Genomic DNA, 19018 nt, shown 5'->3' on the forward strand with positions numbered 1-19018 from the left:
GGCACTTAGAGGAAATAATTTAATTTACTTCCCTTGTGTGAGGAAGAAAGAGGAGAATGGTTTACTTTATATAAGAATGGATATTGGTCAGTATTTTTTCAGTCACGTCGAAAGGTGCTTATCTTCATATTGAAGCTACAGATCACTTTAAGCATAAAACGTGGAGAGGTTTCCACTTTCAAAGGTGCTTATCTTCGTTTTGCAGCTATGGTTCACTTTTAGTATGGTTCGCTTTTACCGTGGAACATGAAAGAGGCTTCGATCAAACCATTTTCTTTTCCTTATTTTGCATTTCTGTCATCCTACATCTTTAGGAATCTATCCAACAGGCCATTATTGTTTCCAACTTCACTTATGATGTGCAAAGGTGTCTTACCATTCTTTCCTTTGACACGAGCTAGATCTTTATCAATTTCCAAGAAACGTAGAACCACCCTTCTATGCCCTTTTCTAACAACAAGGTGAAGTGGGCTCAAGCCTTGTTGGTTTAGCTTCCTAGAAAATGATGGCTTTAAGTCCATTTCCATTGCAAACCTAATGCATCCGTCTTCTGCAGCAATATGTAAGGGAGTTTCGACAAACTCCATCTCACCAAAGTGCCTCAAAACATTTCCATCTCTTTGAATTAAACTGTATAGATGACTAACATTTCGTGTACGAGCTGCTGTTCTCAACCTTTCATCCATATCAGGTGGAAGAACCAATTGAGAAAAGAAAATTTGAAAGAGCTTAAGCCCACTTACAGTGTTTACTAGAATGAGTGAAGACTTCGGTGCTCTGTCAAATGCAGTAGGTCTTTCATATGTTCATTGTAAGACCCAAATTTTGCCCGGGCCCAAACCTAAAACAAATTAAACCCAAACAGCCCAAAACAAACCCAAACACCATAACCTAAATCAATTAACAGTTTAACCCAAATCAAAATAGCCCAACAAGCCCAAACCCAATCTACCTAACCCTAGCCCATGTTCAGAAAAGAAAAAAGAGCAAGTAGCAGCAACCTTAGGTGCGCCGCACCTAGGGTTTTCAGCCACCAACTCCCTGCCACCGCCGTAACCACCACCAACCACTCCCATCAAAGTACCTGCAAGGACACGCAACAACAGAGAAAAGTAACAAAATAGGAATAAAATAATGTAAAACAATCGGCTATAAAAGCCGAAACTAAAAACATGTAAGGGGCTTTTTTTTCGAAAAATTGGAAGAAATAAAAAGTTTCTGAAGGTGATTTACTTTGGTTTTCCGACTTCCTTTTTTTTCTATTTTTGTTCTATATCTCTTTTTTTTACATTTTTTCTTTCTCTTTTCATTTTCATTTTAATCAACAGATAAATAAAAAATATATAAAACAAAACAAAGAGGAAGGAATTTACCTGTTTCCGGCGGTGGTGGAGAGGGAGAACCGAAAGGTTTCTTTCGATTTCGGCCCTCTTTTGCCGAGATCTCGGCTTTCCTGACCCCAAATACGGACCTTACTCGAAAAAGGGGACAAGGTGGGCCATTTTGAATTTTCCGGCCACCGCGGGCGGCGGCGCCATCGCCAACGACCGGTCACCGGCGTGTTTTCAATGGAAGGGCTAATTGCACTTTTAGCCCTTCCTCTTTTTTAATGTTTTTCAATCAGGTTTTTTTTACATTCTTAAATTTTCCCTTTATTTTTTTACCATTTTCAATTTGGTCCCATTGGAACGACGTCGTTTTAGAGGAGAGGGGAAAATTTCCCTTAAAGCCCCTCTATGTTATACGCGCGTTCAGCATAGTCCCTTCCCTTTGATTTTATTTGCGATTCAACCCCAAATTTTAATTTTTTCTTCGATTTAGTCCGTTTCTTTGTTATTTTGGTTGTTTTCCCATGAAAATTAATCAATCTAATACTATTATTATTATTATTATTATTATTATTATTATTATTATTGTTATTATTCACTCATTTCTACCTTTTAATCTTAATTTTGTTATGCACATTAAATATATATACGTTTTACAATATATATACACATATTTTGCTAATATATATATACGTACATTTTAAAGTTGTAAATACATTTTATATTTCATTTTTTGTGTGCATGCATACACCTATATCCATATGTACATATACATATTTATACACACTTCTATTTCATAATTTCAATATATATATACTTATATCCATACATATTTTTTACATATACTGTTAAATATACATGTACGTACCTATATGCTTTCCATATTTTATAATTTATAATTTATATATACATACTTACGTAAACTTTTATATTTAATAATTTTGAAATACATATATACATATATTTTTCATATTTTATAAATTTATGTACATACACACTTTTTTTTATAACGTATATACTTATATTATATTTTTATTTTTATTTTTATTTTATAATCTATATACCTATTTATGTAAATATTTATGCTTTTTTAAATCCATATACATATCTTTTATTTATTTTCTTCATTTATTTATTTATTTGTATGTCCGTTATTATTATTTATTATGCTTTAGAATTTTTATCTTTATTGCTCACATTGTGCATATGTGATTGATTTTATTTATATACATGTGACTTCTCATTTATTTATCTTTTTTTGCTCGTGATTATTTTATTTACATTATCATCATCATTTCATTACACCCATTTTTAGATTTCAAAAAGAAATTTTAAAATATAAGTAATATTCGGTATTTTGGATCTTCGAGAGAATCGAGCCCTAACGTATTGGGTTCTGATTTTCTTCGTGAATTTAAATAATCGAGATTACTCTTTTAAAAATGATAAAAAGCTCGTTATCGAGAATTCAATACGTTGTGTCCTAACGCATTGGATGTGACACATTGTTTTCTCGAGGCGAGGATTTTTCGAATAAATGCAATATTCAATGTTTAATATTTTGAGAAATTGTGCCCTAACGTATTGGGTTGCGATTTCTTCATTTGATTTAAACAATTGAATATTCTTTTAAACTTTATTACACGAATCTTTTCAAACTCAAGTTTTAAACGATATCGGGAATTAAAAAAGGATCGTGTCCTAACTTACTGGTCGTGATCCTTTTTTTAATCCAAGATAGTTAAATATCTTTTAAATAAGCATTTTTCATTCGCGTATCGGGAATTCGAGACATTGTGTCCTAACTTACTGGATATGATTCTCTTTCTCGATTAACGTGAAATATGCCCCATTTTCCCGAAAATTTTCAATATTTTAATACAAGGATCGTATTTTTAAAAATTTTTCAAAGTTTTCAATTTTCGACATTAAGACATTAAGTAATCAACTAGGTACCAATTTTGGGCGTATCGAGGGTGCTAATCCTTCCTCGTATGTGAATCGACTCGAACCCGTTTTTCTGAATTTCGTGGACCAAACTTGTTGTTTTAATAAAATCAAACCGTTTATTAAAAACAACCACTTTTCGAGGTGATCCAATCACACCTCATAAAAAAAGGATTAGTGGCGACTCCCGTTTCATTTTTCAAAACCTAAGTCGACCCCGTTTTTTCATCCAAAAAATGGTGTCAACATTCATGCTCCAAAGTTTAAAATAGCAGACATTGGTCAAGAATTTGGTGCAGCTTTGTTTAGAAAGCAGAAAGAGAAGGCTTTCAATTCCGCGTACGTGCCAGCTAAGCACCACTGAGATTATTATTTAACTTAGAAAACCTGTTAACACTTAATTTATACTACACTCATAAAAATTCTGACACTAATCAATACTCAACAATTTTTTTAAAACTAAAGGATATAAAAAATTTCACAAATTCTAAAAAAAAAAAAAAAACCAAGTCCCATTCTGCAATGTAAAAATTCTAACAATTTTATTGTTGCCGGCATAGATATAAAATGTTTTTGAGTTAGTATGTTTTCTACATGTATAGTATGTTATGTGTATTATGTTGATTACGTGATTTTATCCTATATGTTATATGATAATAATTTTTGGGAAGACCTGAATTCTTATTTAAATAAAATACAATGTTAAAATAAAATAAAAGTAAAATCCCTATAGAACTACACTTCTTTTATTTTATTTTAGAATAAAGTTTTTAGACCTTATTAAACTCAATTTATTTGATATTGATTAGAATAAGGTGTTTCAATCTTACTACACTCCTATTAGAATATGGTTTTACAAGCCTATAAATAGACATAATCTACTTCTATTGTAGTTATTTCGAATTTGACATAGATAATTTTCTTCTCCCCTGCTCGTGGTTTTTTTCCCGATAGGATTTCCACGTAATCTGTATATTTTTTTTATTTCTCTTTTCTTTGTGATATATTGTCATTACCGACATTTTATTTTTACAGTTTCTTTTAAAAATAAAAGTTAGTAGAGCTGGCAAGACAGGTTTGAACTCAAAAGTCTGCCTATGTTGATTTGAGACTGTAACATCATAATTTGAAAAATTCGAGCCTGAGAAAAATCTAAACTTGAGAAATTTTGAGCTTAAACTAACCTAAATCCATTTTGTAAATGTAGCATGCCATGTGCATTAGATTAATAAGGTGACACTATTTTAATTTACATTTCATGTCAAAACGATTTCTTGAATTTCTAGATGACTTTAAAAAAGAAAAATATGAAAATTTTAATTTGTTAAAAATCTATTCCCTTGAAAATGAGAATCTCCATTAATTTTTTTAACCAAGTAGGATTCACCTATAAATCTCCTTTCATGATTTTTTTTTTCTTTTAAACTATAATTTTAGAGTATACATTAAAGAATCGGTTAGTATGGGAAATGCTATAGCAATGGATGTTCAATCCTTTTAGTGCTGTGAGATCTGTGAATTTGAGGCTACAAGGCAACTATAGAGAAGACTAAAATTGACCCAAAGCATATAACATTTGGTCATGTTTTTCAAGATTTCCATCACCCTTAGCAATGGATTTATTATATTATTATAAATCTTTTGTTTATGGATGGCTGTATACCTTTTTTGGCCATCAAGAATGAACTTTCATTATAAAGGAAGAAAAAGTTACAAGTCACATCATCATAAATCCACCAGGTACAACAAGAACCAAATATAAAGAATTGACAAGCTACACATCAACAAAAGAACAGAAACACAAACCAAACATAAAGGAGCTGTCAACCAACAAAAGAGAGCAGAAACAGCCCTGCAACTCTAGCTTTCAACAATTCAAAAGAAGAAATCGACGAGGATAAGGCAGATGGATGACTGTATACTTTAAGGTTAAAAAATTATTTTCATCCATGTGATTTATTTTATCCAAAGTCTTTTTTTTTAGGAATATCTTATGCAAACTTAAAAGAATAAACATAGATTTATACCATAAGTATTAATTCGAAGTTTAATGTGACTTGAGAATAATTAAATTCTTTCTTGAAACTCTTTACTTCTTAAAAATTAATATAATTGAAAGTATAATTAAAAAAAAAAAAACTTTAACATCAAAACTATTTTGGCTTTATTTATCATTGAGGTTGATTGCTTGATTTTAATCCCATGTAAGCATGCTGAAGGATAAACAGTATGCTACAACTACCGGTTCATGATATAGGGAAAGGAATAACCAACCTCCTGAATTATATTTGGTAAAACCGAATTTGGATCATAATATTCCAACACAAATGAAGGGGATAATCAGCATCCCAGAATTGAAACACTAAGTTTTGGCACTCGAGAAGTAAAGACCATGAGCACCGTTAAAATAAAAATCAAAACCGAAAACTCTATGAATTCGGTTGGCGCTATGAAACTTATTGATTGGTCGAAGCATATTGTGAATAAAGCAAGCAACACTTGAAGTGCTGTTCTGAAACAATGGGGAAAAAGTTTAAGCCAGGCTAATGTTAAGAAAAAGTTACGATCAAGACAAGATAAGTTGGAATATAGAAAAAAGAATTAATTTCATATAAGATTGATTTCCCAATACCATCTCATCATATGACCTTTTGGACTTTGAAGTATTATCTCCCTGCCAAACACCACCAGGTGGGCAAAGACTAGCTTGGTAGGTTGCAGTTAGAAGCAACCCTAAAATTACCATGCTTGAAGTTCGAAAATACCGGAATAAAAAAACCTCGTAGAATAGTAATGCTTTCTCTGATATTATGTTCTTGTGCAACATCCGGTGCTGTTGAACCAGCTTGATTGATGGCATGGTTATCAGCCTTGCAGTTTAACAGTAGTTTAAGCATCTGTTTAATTGATAGTTTTAGATATAGAAAAGCTAGAATCAATTATTTCATACAACCGAGCTTACAATTAAAGCGAACGAGTCAAACCTGGGGTTGATTATTAGTAGCAGCTAAGTGTAATGCAGTGTTGCCATCTTCGTCTCTTCAATTCATCACTTCTCGATGATAGTCTTTCTTCTTAAGCATTTCGATTAGGACTTGGAAAATGTCCAGTCTTTTGTTTTCCACTGCTATATGCAAAGCAGTGCGATTCTGAATGGCAACATGTCCGATACAATCAAGACAACTTTACTAATGTAATGCAAAGGAGTCTCACCGTTTTTTCCTTTCACACGAACAAGATCTTTATTAATTTCCATAAGCCGTAGCACCATCTCTTTATGCCCTTTCTCGTCCGCAAGATGAATGGGGGGCTCAAACCTTGTTTGTTTAGCTTCCTAGCAAATGATGCCTTTAAGTTCATCATCTCCATTGCAAATCCAATACAGCCTTCATCTGCAGCTATATGTCACGGAGTGTTAAGGAACTCCACCTCATCAAAGTGCCTAAAAACAAAGTTAATTTTAATTTTAAGATCCATTTTTGATGATTTAATAAATAATATAAATTTAAGGGCTAAAAGATAAAAAAAAAATTAAATGAAACTCTAAAATAATTTTTTTGTAAAGTTGGAAGATGAAAAAATCATTATATCTAAATTTTATTACATAATAGTAAATTTATATATATATATATATTTGAGAGAGAAGAATAGAGTTACTTGCAATCAAATCGAAGTTCTCAACATAAGACTTTTGCTTAAATTGCTTAAATTGAAGGGTTTAAGAAAGTACAAAAAGGTAGCTTTTTGTTTTAAAGTTTGTATAGCCTGACTATAGTTGGAGTCTTTTTTTTTTGTACAAGAACAACGATAAAAATTATAATTAAGTTAGGCGGGTAAAGCTATTCCAGAGTAATCATTGTGTAGCTATTGAAAAACTTCATCCGGTGGTTGCATGTAAATATACCTATCTAGAGGCCTTGAGGATGCCATTGATGCCAAACCATCGGCTATCCAGTTACCTTCTCTAAATACATGTGTAACCCGAATCATCTAAGATAGTTGGAATACACTACACCAAAACAGGCTTTTAGCGGCGTTTAGACAAAAAACGCCACTAAAAATCAAGCATTAGCGGCGCTTTTATAAAAACGCCACTAAAGGTCAAGCATTAGCGGCGACTCTTCGAAAACGCCGCTAAAAATAAGCATTAGCGGTGTTTTTTGGAAAGCGCCGCAAAAAGTGTAAGCCCAACGGCACCGTTTTCTGAGTTTTTGAGGCCTTTAGCGGCGATTTTTATGAAGCGCCGCTAATGCTCGGTCCTTTAGCGGCGTTTTTGAAAAAGCGCCGCTAATGCTCGGTCCTTTAGTGGCGTTTTTGAAGAAGCGCCGCTAATGCTCGGTCCTTTAGCGGCGTTTTTGAAAAAGCGCCGCTAATGCTCGGTCCTTTAGCGGTGTTTTTTAAGAAGCGCCGCTAATTCTCTGTCCTTTAGCGGCGTTTTTGAGAAAGCGCCGCTAATGCTCGATCCTTTAGCGGCGTTTTTTGAAAAAGCGCCGCTAATTCTCTGTCCTTTAGCGGCGGTTCTTCAAAAACGCCGCTAATGCTCGGGGCTGTAGTGGCGTTTTTGAAGATGCGCCGCAAAAACATTTTATCTAATCTATTTGCTATGTAATTTATTTATTTATATTAATTAAAATCCAATTTATTTTTAATTGAATATTTGTTAAAAATGGATAAATTTGAAATAAAAAACATATAAAAGATTTGTTAAAAATGGAGAAATTAAAATAATATTATTTAAAATAATTTTAAAATTTTTTGTACATAATTGATTGATTTTTAATTTATATATTGAATAATTGCAAATATAATTGTAAAAGATACAATAGTATTAATTTTAAAATATTTAATTTAATTATCATTATAGTTTACTGATAAATATATGGTTAATTTAGGATTTAGGGCCGGTTTAAGAGTTACAATTTTAAGGTTTATAGATTATGGAATTAGGGATTATGGATTTGGGATTCTGATTTAAGGGTTGTGATTTAAGGTTTAATATTGGTTATGGGTTAAGGGTTAGAGGTTAAAAGTTAGGAGTTTAAGGTTTATTGGTTTAAGGGTTAGTGGTTAGGGATTTAGGGGTTTGGGGTTTAGGGATTTAGGGGTTAGGATATAGGGATTATCACATTTAGGGTGTCAAGGGTACTTAAGTTAGGGATGGTTGCTTAGATTAATTAGTTTTATTAATTTATATAACAATAAATTAATTTAATATATTTAAATTATGAGTATACATTACGTTTTATTGCCCGACCGCGCGGTTTTATTTTTCTCCAATTTTTTGTCAGTACTCTACATAATTTGGTTCAGCCTTCTTTATAGTAGAAAGGATCGTACTAAAAATATTTATTGATGAACGACGGGATTTGGATGTATAGTTTATATTATTTAATTAAGAGATATATAATAGATATATATATGTATAGATAACTTTATATATGCATGCATATTGAATGGCTAAATTAGGGTTTAAGGTTTAATTGAGACTTGTTAAATGATACAATTAATTAATTAATACTTTTATGTTATTAAAATGTATTATCTAGGAAAATGTAAGAATTTTGAATTCATTGATATATTCCTTGGTAATGAAATATAATACTTGATTTGTTATGTATTTGTATAATAATAAATAAGAACTAGAAAAGCAAAAGAAAAAATTATAACAATTTAGTCTAAAATATTAAAAATTAATTACGTATATAAAAGTGAACTTTTAGTAGTGTACAAATGTTTTAATAAATAATAAATTTTATTATTATTGCATTATCATTGTCAAAAGAATTGATAAACTTTAATTATACTTAGTAATTAAAAGATACAATTAATAAAAGATACAATTAAGAAATAAATAAATAAATAAAAGATGTGAGATTTAGCGGCATTTTCAGCAAAAACGCCACAAAAAGTTATTGAATATTTGGTGAAAACGGTGTAGTTTTGTTTGAGAATTGAATGGCTTTTGCGGCGCAAGTGTAGAAACGGCACTAAAGGTTGGATTTAGCGGCGCTATGTGGAAAACGCCGCAAAATTTCTTTTCAGTTTTAACAAAAATGTGTCGTTTTATCTGCCACATTAACAGCATTAGTGGCGCTATGTTAAAAAAGCCACAATAGTTCATTCTGGTAAGACGCTGTCGTTTTTTAATTCGTGTCTTTCATCCCAATTACTCTCAACACTTAGCCGAAATTCCCCCAAAATTTCTCCCCAAAATTGACCCCGATTTTTCCCCCAAAAATCCCTCAATTCTAGAACCCTAGGCTGTTGCGCCCCAACCATCTCTTCTACATTGCTCGTCGACCCTTCTGTTGTCGCTCGTCGACCGTCGACCGTCACAGTCCTGTACCGCCGCAGTCCTCTGCCGTCGCTAGGGTACAACAAAAGATAAGGTTTTCCTCCTTCTCTCCTGCACTGAAATAGTTTTGCACCTGGTTTCGTTTGTCTTACAACCTCACATACATTGTTTTACACCTTCATTGATAACTGAATGCGCAAATTGTTGATGGGTTATTGTTGATGGGTTTTAGACAATTTTTCAGTATCGTGTTTTGGACAGAAAAAATTGGGAATTTGTTCTTAGAATTTTATCTATACCCATTGCATGATTTAGTTCATTATTTGTTTATTTCCTGTTTGTATTTTAAAAAAAAGTTTGAAACTTTTCATGACTATCCTGTTTGTTCATAATTTTGTTTATTTCCTGTTTGTTCATAATTTTGTTTATTTCCTCATTATTTGCATGACTATCCTGTTGTAAATAAGAAAATGAATTTGCAGGCTTGTAATACTGTTTGTTCATATTTTTGTTAATAATTTTGTTCATAAGTTTGAAACTGTTTGTATTACAGGATTTGCAGGCTTGTAGTACTGGATTAATTAAACTGCGTTTTATATGCATAGTTGTTTTGTCATTATCCTTTGATGGCACTATTAGTGAAGAATTTGAGCATTATATACACCTTCAATTTGCGTTTAATATAAGCTTTTCTTGAGCTTATACCATGAAATAAAAATTTAATATGAAACCATCATATGGTACTAATAAAATGGATACAAAATTGAAATAGTAGATAATGTTTGAAATTACAGTTTTTAAATTCTTAGAGCACCAATTGAATTAAATATAGCATAACTTTAGATTTAAAATTTTCATGCCAAATGACCTAACCTCCCCTGTATTTGATAGATTCTTCTCCGAAATTTTTTAATTATAAATTGATTCCTATAGTATGGAGTAGTTAATTAATTGAAATTAATGTTAGTGCCTATCATTTATGATGTTGTTAAATTTGACTTGAGAGACGTATAAGCCACGTTTTCAGTCAAGTCTTGACCGAAATTATTGGAAATTTGGTTTCGTGTTGTGATCACCAAAAATATAGCATAACTTACATAGCTATATATAGCTTAAATGAAATAAAATAATAAAAAAATATGGTCCTGCTCCTCCTTCAGCTCTCCCTTACTAAAACAGAGTTGAATATATAGTTAGATGACAAAATTCATTGGTCATATGCAGTCAAATAATATAGAAATGCTTACTCCAATTCATTTCATTAATGAAACATCTTATTTGTTTATATCATGTTTGTAGTTTAGAGTACTGTGTAACTGTTCATAATTCCTGTTTGTGTTGTTGTGCTTAGCTTTCTGGGTTGGAAGGAGAACGCTATTCTTTGGTGTGGAAGGTCAATTTATTCCCGCTAGCTTGCTGCCTCTTTCGTTGCATAAGTTGTCTATTCTTTGGCCTGGAAGGTAAATTTTCATTCTTACATAACTTACTTATAATAACTTTCATAACTTACATTATACACAACTTATATAACTTACACAAATTTTAAACCAATTCAAACAAGAAAAAAACTAAAATTTCTAGCTCTTCCTTTTGAAAATCATGTTTGATATAAATTATTTATTTACTCACATTATTTAACTTCTAGTTTTTAATGTCTAAAATAAACATTATTTAAAAAACACAAATTTTAAAAACAATACTAATTCGTAAAGGAAGACAAACCTAGGCAATGGTAAACATTTGATTGAAATTGGTGGTTTGGTAAGACTTATATGTTAAATTCATGAAATTAAAAATAAAAAGTTAAAATATGTCACAAATTTTCGTATTTTTTATAAATTTAGAATGTAATCACTGTATTTTATTTGCAGGATTCAATCATTTTATTTTTCAAATTTTAAAATTTAAATCAAGTTAACATTGTTAATGTGACATTTTGAAATAAAAAAAGTTAACATTTTGAGTTGCCTTATTGGGAGCATCACCTTGTACGACACAATCTTGATGTTATGCACATTGAGAAAAATGTCTGCGAGAACATTGTGGGCACAATTTTGAATGTCGACGGAAAATCGAAAGACAATCTTCAGAGTCGACTTGATTTAGTCCAAATGGGAATCCGACCTGATCTTCATCCCAATCCACTTCCGAATGGGAAATATCGATTGCCGCCTTCTATTTTTTCAATGTCGAAGACGGAAAAAGAAGTGTTCTGCACGGTGTTGAAGCATATAAATGTTCCAGATGCGTATGCATCAAATATATCTCGATGTGTTAGTGTTAAAGATCGAAGATTATATTCGCTAAAATCACATGACTATCACATCTTGATACAAGATTTACTGCCAGTTGCTCTACGATGTTGTATGTCTAAGAAGGTGACGTCTTGTATAATTGAACTATCTAATATAATGAAAGCCATTTGTGGCAAAGTTTTGGATGTTCAAGAACTTCAGAAGGTACAGGATCGAGCCGCTTTGACTTTATACAACATGGAGAAAATCTTCCCACCTTCCTTCTTCACAATTATAGTTCACTTGATAATACATCTCCCGCATGAAGCAATTCTTGGAGGACTCGTTTTCTATCGATGGATGTATCCCATAGAAAGGTGTTAATTACAATTTTTAAAATTTTCCTTCGATCACCTATATGCCTTTAGTTACAACTTCTGATAATGTTGTATATCGTGTTTAGGTTCCTTTCCAAATTAAAGTCTTATTGCCGCAACAAGCGTTATCCAGAAGGATCGATTGCTGAAGGCTACTTGGTAGAGGAATGTATGACCTTCTGTTCAAGATATTTGGAAGATGTTGAAACAATGTTGAACAGACCAAATAGAAATGCTGGACTCACGGATCATAACTTGGCCGATACTTATTTGTTCCAAAGTTTTGGAGAACCAATCAGCAAAGTTGAAATTACAGAATTAGATGATTTATCGTAGGTACAAGCACATCGATATGTTCTGTTTCACCACGAATCAATGGAACCTTTACGCAAGTAAGTTCTATAAATTTGATAAATATTCATCAATTAAAAATTGTTTATATTCTAACAAACTAAACATATTTTTAACATAGTGAGGACAAACAAATATTGAGATCTCGTTCGCGCTCCCGAAGAACTCAACATCGAGATATCAATAAGATGTTTACAGAATCTTTTCATGAATGGTTCAGCCAAACGGTATGCAATTGGACATTTCATTGACAAATAATAATGTTCTCTCATAACATTTTTAATTATTTAGTTTACTTTCCATTCAATAGGTTTGGAGTAGGAAGAACGTCACCGACGAAGTGAAATGACTTTCCCAATGTCCAAATCGGGTGGTTAAAAGATATAGTGCGTTCCTCATCAACGGATTCAGATTTCATACAAAATATAGCGAGAGATTGAGGAGAACGCAAAATTGTGGAATAGTTGTTAATTCCTCAATTACAAGTTATGCTAGTGCTAGGGACAATAATCCTGTCGAGGGAAATGTGGAATATTTCAGACTTTTTACTGACAAAATTGAGTTGGATTACTACGGCAAATGGAAAGTTGTCTTATTTCGAGGTGATTGGGCTGATGTTAACATTGCTTGTGGAATTAAGCAAGATCAATTTGGTTTCACAATGGTGAACTTCGCTCAATTGATTCACACGGGACAACAATTGATTGATGACCCGTATGTATTTTCTTCTCAAGTCAAACAAGTTTTTTACTCAAAAGATCCAACTGATGAGGGTTGGTACGTTGTACTCCGTAACATCCCTAGAGACTTGTTTGACATGGGCAGTGGAAGTAGAGATGGCATTGATGACAGAACACAAACTTTGCCATTTCCGGAACAAAACTTAAACGAAAACATCCCTAGTACTAGTACACAATTTCAATGGGTCCGCCAGAATACGGATGAAGATGTTTATGAATTATAATGTAGTAAGCTTTTACGATTATTTAATTATATGTAATATCATAATATAAATATTGATCTTATTATATATTTCGACTATTTCATATGTGCTATTATTGTTGTAATTGTATACTAAGTTTTCAACTATTATATTTGTATTGCAGATAAAATGCCTAGAAGGAAAGTGCGAGAGCTTAGCATTGTTCAAGGTACTCCAAACTCGGCGGAAACAAACAGCACTGAACAACAGACTGCTGTTGGATCTTCGAATGTCCCGACTACACCTGAGGAACCAATAGAAGTTCAAAGTAATTTAACATTTAATTTACATGCGCATTGACTTTATGTTTATTTATTTTTAAAATTCTTATATTACAATATAACATTTTTCAGATGAAGGTGGTGGGACGCGGAGAGTTCGAGGACGTACGTTACTAAGGGAATTATATGAGCTCGATCCAGTCGAGCGTGTCCAAGTATGTAGTAATAGCTTTGGTCAGCCTGTTGGATTAGAAGCTCGCCTTCTAGCTGGGTACTTGGGCATTCTAGCACGGAATGCAAATATGTTGCCAATTAACTACGAGTCATGGCATAAAATGCCCGAGAGTAACAAGAACCAAGCTCTCGATCACATTAAGGTAACAAAACGTTTGTGTCATTTATAGTACTTGGGTTTAAGTTTCATTTATATTTACTTTCTCAACTTGTGTTTTTTGTAGGCGAGATTTGCTCTAGAGGTCTCTGATGCTTATGTAAAGAAGGCATTGGGAAAAAGATGGAGAGACCATAAGAGCACTTTAAAGAGAGACTACTTTAAGACCAAAACAACACTGGACGAGAGATTACAAAATGTCCGGCCGGGAATGATGATGTACCAGTGGGAAGAGGTCGTAAGATTTTGGACTTCGAAAAAAGGAGAGGTATGTGTTACTACAAAAATCTTGTAATTCTTTTGGTTTATAGTATTTACTAATTAATGTACTAATAATTTCATAATGTAGGATCGTGAGCGAGTTGGAAAAACTAGTAGGCAGAATCAAAAATTCACTCACACAGCTGGCTCGAGAAGTTTTGCTTGTGTAGCTCAGGCCGAGGTATTTTGAATTTTTTAATACTGTTAGATATTTATTACTTTATATCAAATAATAATTTTACTACTGTATTGTAGGAACTGTCGTCCAGTCAAAAAGTTGGACGCCTTCAACTTTTTGACATGACACATAGAAAGAAAGATGGAAACCCTATGGCTCCTGAAGCTGCAGAAATTATGGTACGTTTGCTTAAAAAAATTTGACTTGTTTTTAATTATTTTTAGTGTTTATTTTCTAATGGTTTATTTCATCTATTGTAATGAAAATATTGTTAAGTTATGTTGCATTTGTTTTTTTAATATAGATTGCATTCCTAACTATGTGATTTATTTATTAGAAAAAATTAAAGGATAAAAAGGCGGAGTACGATGCGATGCCTTCCAGCAATAGTTCTGTTAATGTTGACAACATTGATAACAGGATTATCACTGAAGTTTTGGGTCCTGAAAGGTATGGTCGGGTTCGGTTTCAAGGATCTTTTGTTAGCCTATCCCAATATTTTGGATCCAGCTCGCAATAGTACATGCCTTCGGGGAGTCAGACTCAAGCTGAAGTCCAGAGGTTAAGAGACCAGATGGCTCAGATGCAAGCGACAACAGCTGAGCAAATTACACAACTTAAAGCGGAGGCAGCATCGAGAGAAGCTGAGGTTCAACGGAAGTACGAAGAACTCCAGCTCCAGCTTAAACAGAGGCGGCAGCGAGAGAAGCAGAGGCTGCAGCAAGGGAAGCAGACCAGCGTAGAAAGTACGATGAACTCCAGCAGTAGCTTCAGACTATGATGAATATGTTTCAGCAGTCCCAACGGCCGCCGTCTTAGACTATCATGTAAATATTTTTATCATTTTGACTTTTAATTATCATTTTAACTTTTAACATTTTTGTAAGAATAATACGATTTTTATTTTATTTATTTATATTTATTATATATTATTCGTTTAATTTTAAATATTGATTTATTGCTTTCGGTTGGTTTAGATTTGGTTTTTTCTGATTTGTTTTTACAGGAGGGCTCGAAATATAGAAAATTATCTTTTAAAAATCTGCCAAAATTAGTGGCGTTTTTTAAAAAAGCGCCGCTAAAGGTTAGGGTCTTTAGCGATGTTTGTGAAAAAAGCGCCGCTAAAGATCATGTCCTTTAGCAGCGTTTTCCTAAAAAGCGCCACTAAAAGTCATGGTCTTTAGCGGCGTTTGTGGTAAAAGCGCCGCTAAAGATCATGGTCTTTAGCGTCGTTTGTGGTAAAAGCGCCGCTAAAGATCATGGTCTTTAGCGGCGTTTTCCTAAAAAACACCGCTAAAAGTCATGGTCTTTAGCGGCGTTTTTCCCGCAAATGCCGCTAAAGGTTATGGTCTTTAGCGGCGTTTGGGGAAAAGCACCGCTAAAGGACATGATCTTTAGCGGCGTTTGTGGGAAAAACGCCGCTAAAGGACATGGTCTTTAGCGGCGTTTTTTTCTTAAAACACCGCTAAAGTTAGCGACGCTCTAATTAGCGGCGTTTGTAGTGGTGCTTTTCAACGCGCCGCTAAAGGCCTAAAAAAGCACCGCTAAAAGCCTGTTCTGGTGTAGTGATAGAACTTTAATAGCTCGTAACATAGCTGAGTGATGTTCTACTAAAGTTGCTTGAATCAAATGAATAATTACAGTACTATCCATCTCAAGCACCACCCTTTTTAGCTGTAGTTCCAAGCTACTTGCAATCCCTCAAGAGCACCCCAAAGCTCAACACTTAGTACAAAACAATGACCAATATTTTTAGAAAATCCAAAAATTCAATTGCCATATTGGTCACAAATTAAATCACCAGTAGAAGTATTTTTAGACGCATTACTAATAACACCATCAGTGTTCACCTTATGTCATCCATCCTTAGGTGGAATCCACTTAACTAAACTGTAAATTTTAGTTTGTCTATGCCTTAAAGAACTCACCATCCCATGATTAGAATGAAGATCAAACACCTATCATGTAGCTTTTCTCCAAGACAGTATCATATTCAATTAAATATGCATTAAAAATAATTGTTTCTCCTAATACAGAGATGCCAATAAATAACATAAAAAAGGGTTGGCCAAATATTAAGATTACTTTTTTTTAGTTCTACTTTTTTTTAATTCTACCTAAAGAAATAGCTTTTCAAAATTCTTGATAATTTTGTCTTATTTATACATATAGTCACACTATAATGTAAAAGAACTAAAACTTTAAAATCATTTTATTTAATTCTAATATATATATTTAATATTTTATTTCATTAAAAGTTTATAAATTTTACAAATCTAATGATATATATGTTGAATATTTTTGTATTATTTGTTTTTAATATATATAATTATTCTTTTTATAATTAGTTTTTAATTCATAAAATTCCAATAATCAGATTTTTCATAAAACAATTATTTATTCAAACAAGTAGAATTGCTAACATCTTAAATTAATAAATTCTAAAAACTACTAAATTAAAAATCTTCAAAATTTTAAAATTATTCAACCAAACACTCTCTTCCTTACGATTAGACATATTCTTTAAAATATAATTGAAATATTTAGCATTGATGTTATAATAATACAATTAAATAAGCTAAGCAACCACTGAGATTATTTTTGCTAATAAATGGTGGGATAAGACTTGAAATTAACGTTAAAGTTGAAGATATTGAAATCAAACGAAAGTTTATTTTGGGTTAATTGTAAATTGGAAAATGTAGAGTGTTACAACATTTATTAAACTGTTTTATGCATAATCGACAAAGATGAAGTAAAAACCAGCATCCTAGTAATACAATAGGGTATCTGGAGCTAATATCATCAACACCATTATCAATACCAATCAAAGAATCTATTCTAAAGAATAAACCATAACCTACAACTACAATAGTTCCTTTTAAGGACTCATCGGATAGAAAAAGGAACAACAACAATCCTTGAATTACACCTCCAACTATTTCTCCACCTAAAATGGAAAGAAAAAATGAAGAAAATATCCAACATCCCACGATTGAAACACTGAATTTTGACACTTGATATGCGATGCACATGAACACCATTAAAATGAAAATAATTGTTGAAAATATACAGAGAATTCCCGATGTTAGAAAGGTAGGGGCTATGAAAGATATTGATTGGTCGAAGCACATTGCAAGAAAGGCAAGTAGTACTTGAAGTGCTGTCCTGAAACCATGGGGAAATGGTTTAAGCAGGGCTAGTATTAGGAAAAAGGTTACTATGAAGACAATATAAGTTGGAATGTAGAAATGAAGAAAACTAGATTTATCCATGACTGATTTCCCTGGTACTGTTGAATCATATGATCCTTTGGACGTTGAGGTATTTTCACCTTGCCAAACACCACCAGGGGGGCTTAGACTGGCTTGGTAGGTTGCAGCTAGAAGTAGTCCTAAAATTACTAGTAAGGCATTGCGGTCCTCGCCTGATATATTATCCATATTGTGAAAAATTAGTGATGACGCCTTTGTCACATGCTTGACGATTTGTTTCTCCAATTTACATTTAAAGTTTGAAACTTCTGGAATAAAGCAACCACGCAGAATAGTAATGCTTTCCCTATTATGTTGTTGTTGTGCTACATCCATTGCCGTCCAACCAGCCTGATTGTTGGCATGCTTATCGGCTTTGCAGTTTAATAGTAGTTTAAGCATCTGTTCAATTGACATATGAGATATAAAAAAAAGCTACATTTAGTTAATCCTATATATGAAATACAAAAGAACCTATTTAATACGGATTGCTATTCAAGTAGATGAGTCAAACCTCTAGTTGATTATGGAAAGCAGCTAAGTGCAGTGCAGTGTTTCCATCTTCGTCCATTTGGTTCACCACTTCCCGATAATAGTCTGTCTTCCAAATTGTTCGAATTAGGACTTGGAGAACATCCAGTCTGTTGTTTTCTACAGCAATATGCAAAGCATTGCGATTCTCAATTGTAACATCTTGTATACATTGAGGACAAATCTCTAAAATTCTATCCAACATGGCATCATGATTTCCAGCCTCACTTATGAAGTGCAAGGGAGTCTTACCGTTCTTTCCTTTGACACGAACAAGATCTTTATCCATTTCCAAGAAACGTAGAGCCATCTCTTTATGCCCTTGTTTAACTGCAATGTGAAGTGGGCTCAAGCCCTGTTGGTTTAGCTTCCTAGCAAATGCTGGCTTTAAGTTCATCATTTCCATTGCAAACCTAATGCATCCTTCTTCTGCAGCAATATGTAAAGGAGTGTCGACAAACTCCACCTCATCAAAGTGCCTCAAAACATTTCCATCTCTTTGAATTAAATTGTACAAATCAGCAACATTTCCTGTACGAGCTGCTGTTCTCAACCTTTCATCCATGTGAGGTGGAAGGACCAATAGATAGAAGAAAATCTGAAAGACCTCAAGCCCACTTACAGTGTTTACTAGAATGAGTGAAGACTTAGGTGGTCTGTGAAATGAA

The 19018-nt window shown here is 32.9% G+C and overlaps 1 protein-coding gene across 1 annotated transcript; it reads right to left on the reverse strand.

The window, feature by feature from the left end:
• Positions 1-302: 302 nt before the first annotated feature.
• On the reverse strand, positions 303-19018 carry LOC105775644 (uncharacterized). The gene is made up of 9 exons (XM_052622535.1): positions 18603-19018; positions 18334-18470; positions 17346-18221; positions 6055-6172; positions 5908-6008; positions 5732-5787; positions 1374-1453; positions 1018-1084; positions 303-777 (listed from the first exon to the last, which is right to left on the reverse strand). The coding sequence occupies exons 1-9, from the start codon at positions 18913-18915 to the stop codon at positions 303-305; spliced, it is 2223 nt and encodes a 740-aa protein (XP_052478495.1). The 5' UTR covers positions 18916-19018.

The sequence above is a fragment of the Gossypium raimondii genome, chromosome 10, assembly GCF_025698545.1.
Source record: "Gossypium raimondii isolate GPD5lz chromosome 10, ASM2569854v1, whole genome shotgun sequence".
In the NCBI taxonomy this organism is placed as follows: Eukaryota; Viridiplantae; Streptophyta; class Magnoliopsida; order Malvales; family Malvaceae; genus Gossypium; species Gossypium raimondii.

Bases quoted from the DNA above. Each gene is read 5' to 3' on its own strand.
- LOC105775644 (XM_052622535.1), bottom strand. From the start codon at position 18,915: ATGGATGAAAGGTTGAGAACAGCAGCTCGTACAGGAAATGTTGCTGAT. The intron at 18,471-18,602 runs GTAAGACTCCCT...ATATTGCTGTAG, and splicing joins TCGTGTCAAAGGAAAGAACG to AAAACAACAGACTGGATGTT. The intron at 1,454-5,731 runs GTTTCATAGCGC...ATTTGGGGTCAG, and splicing joins ATGCTTCGACCAATCAATAA to GAAAGCCGAGATCTCGGCAA.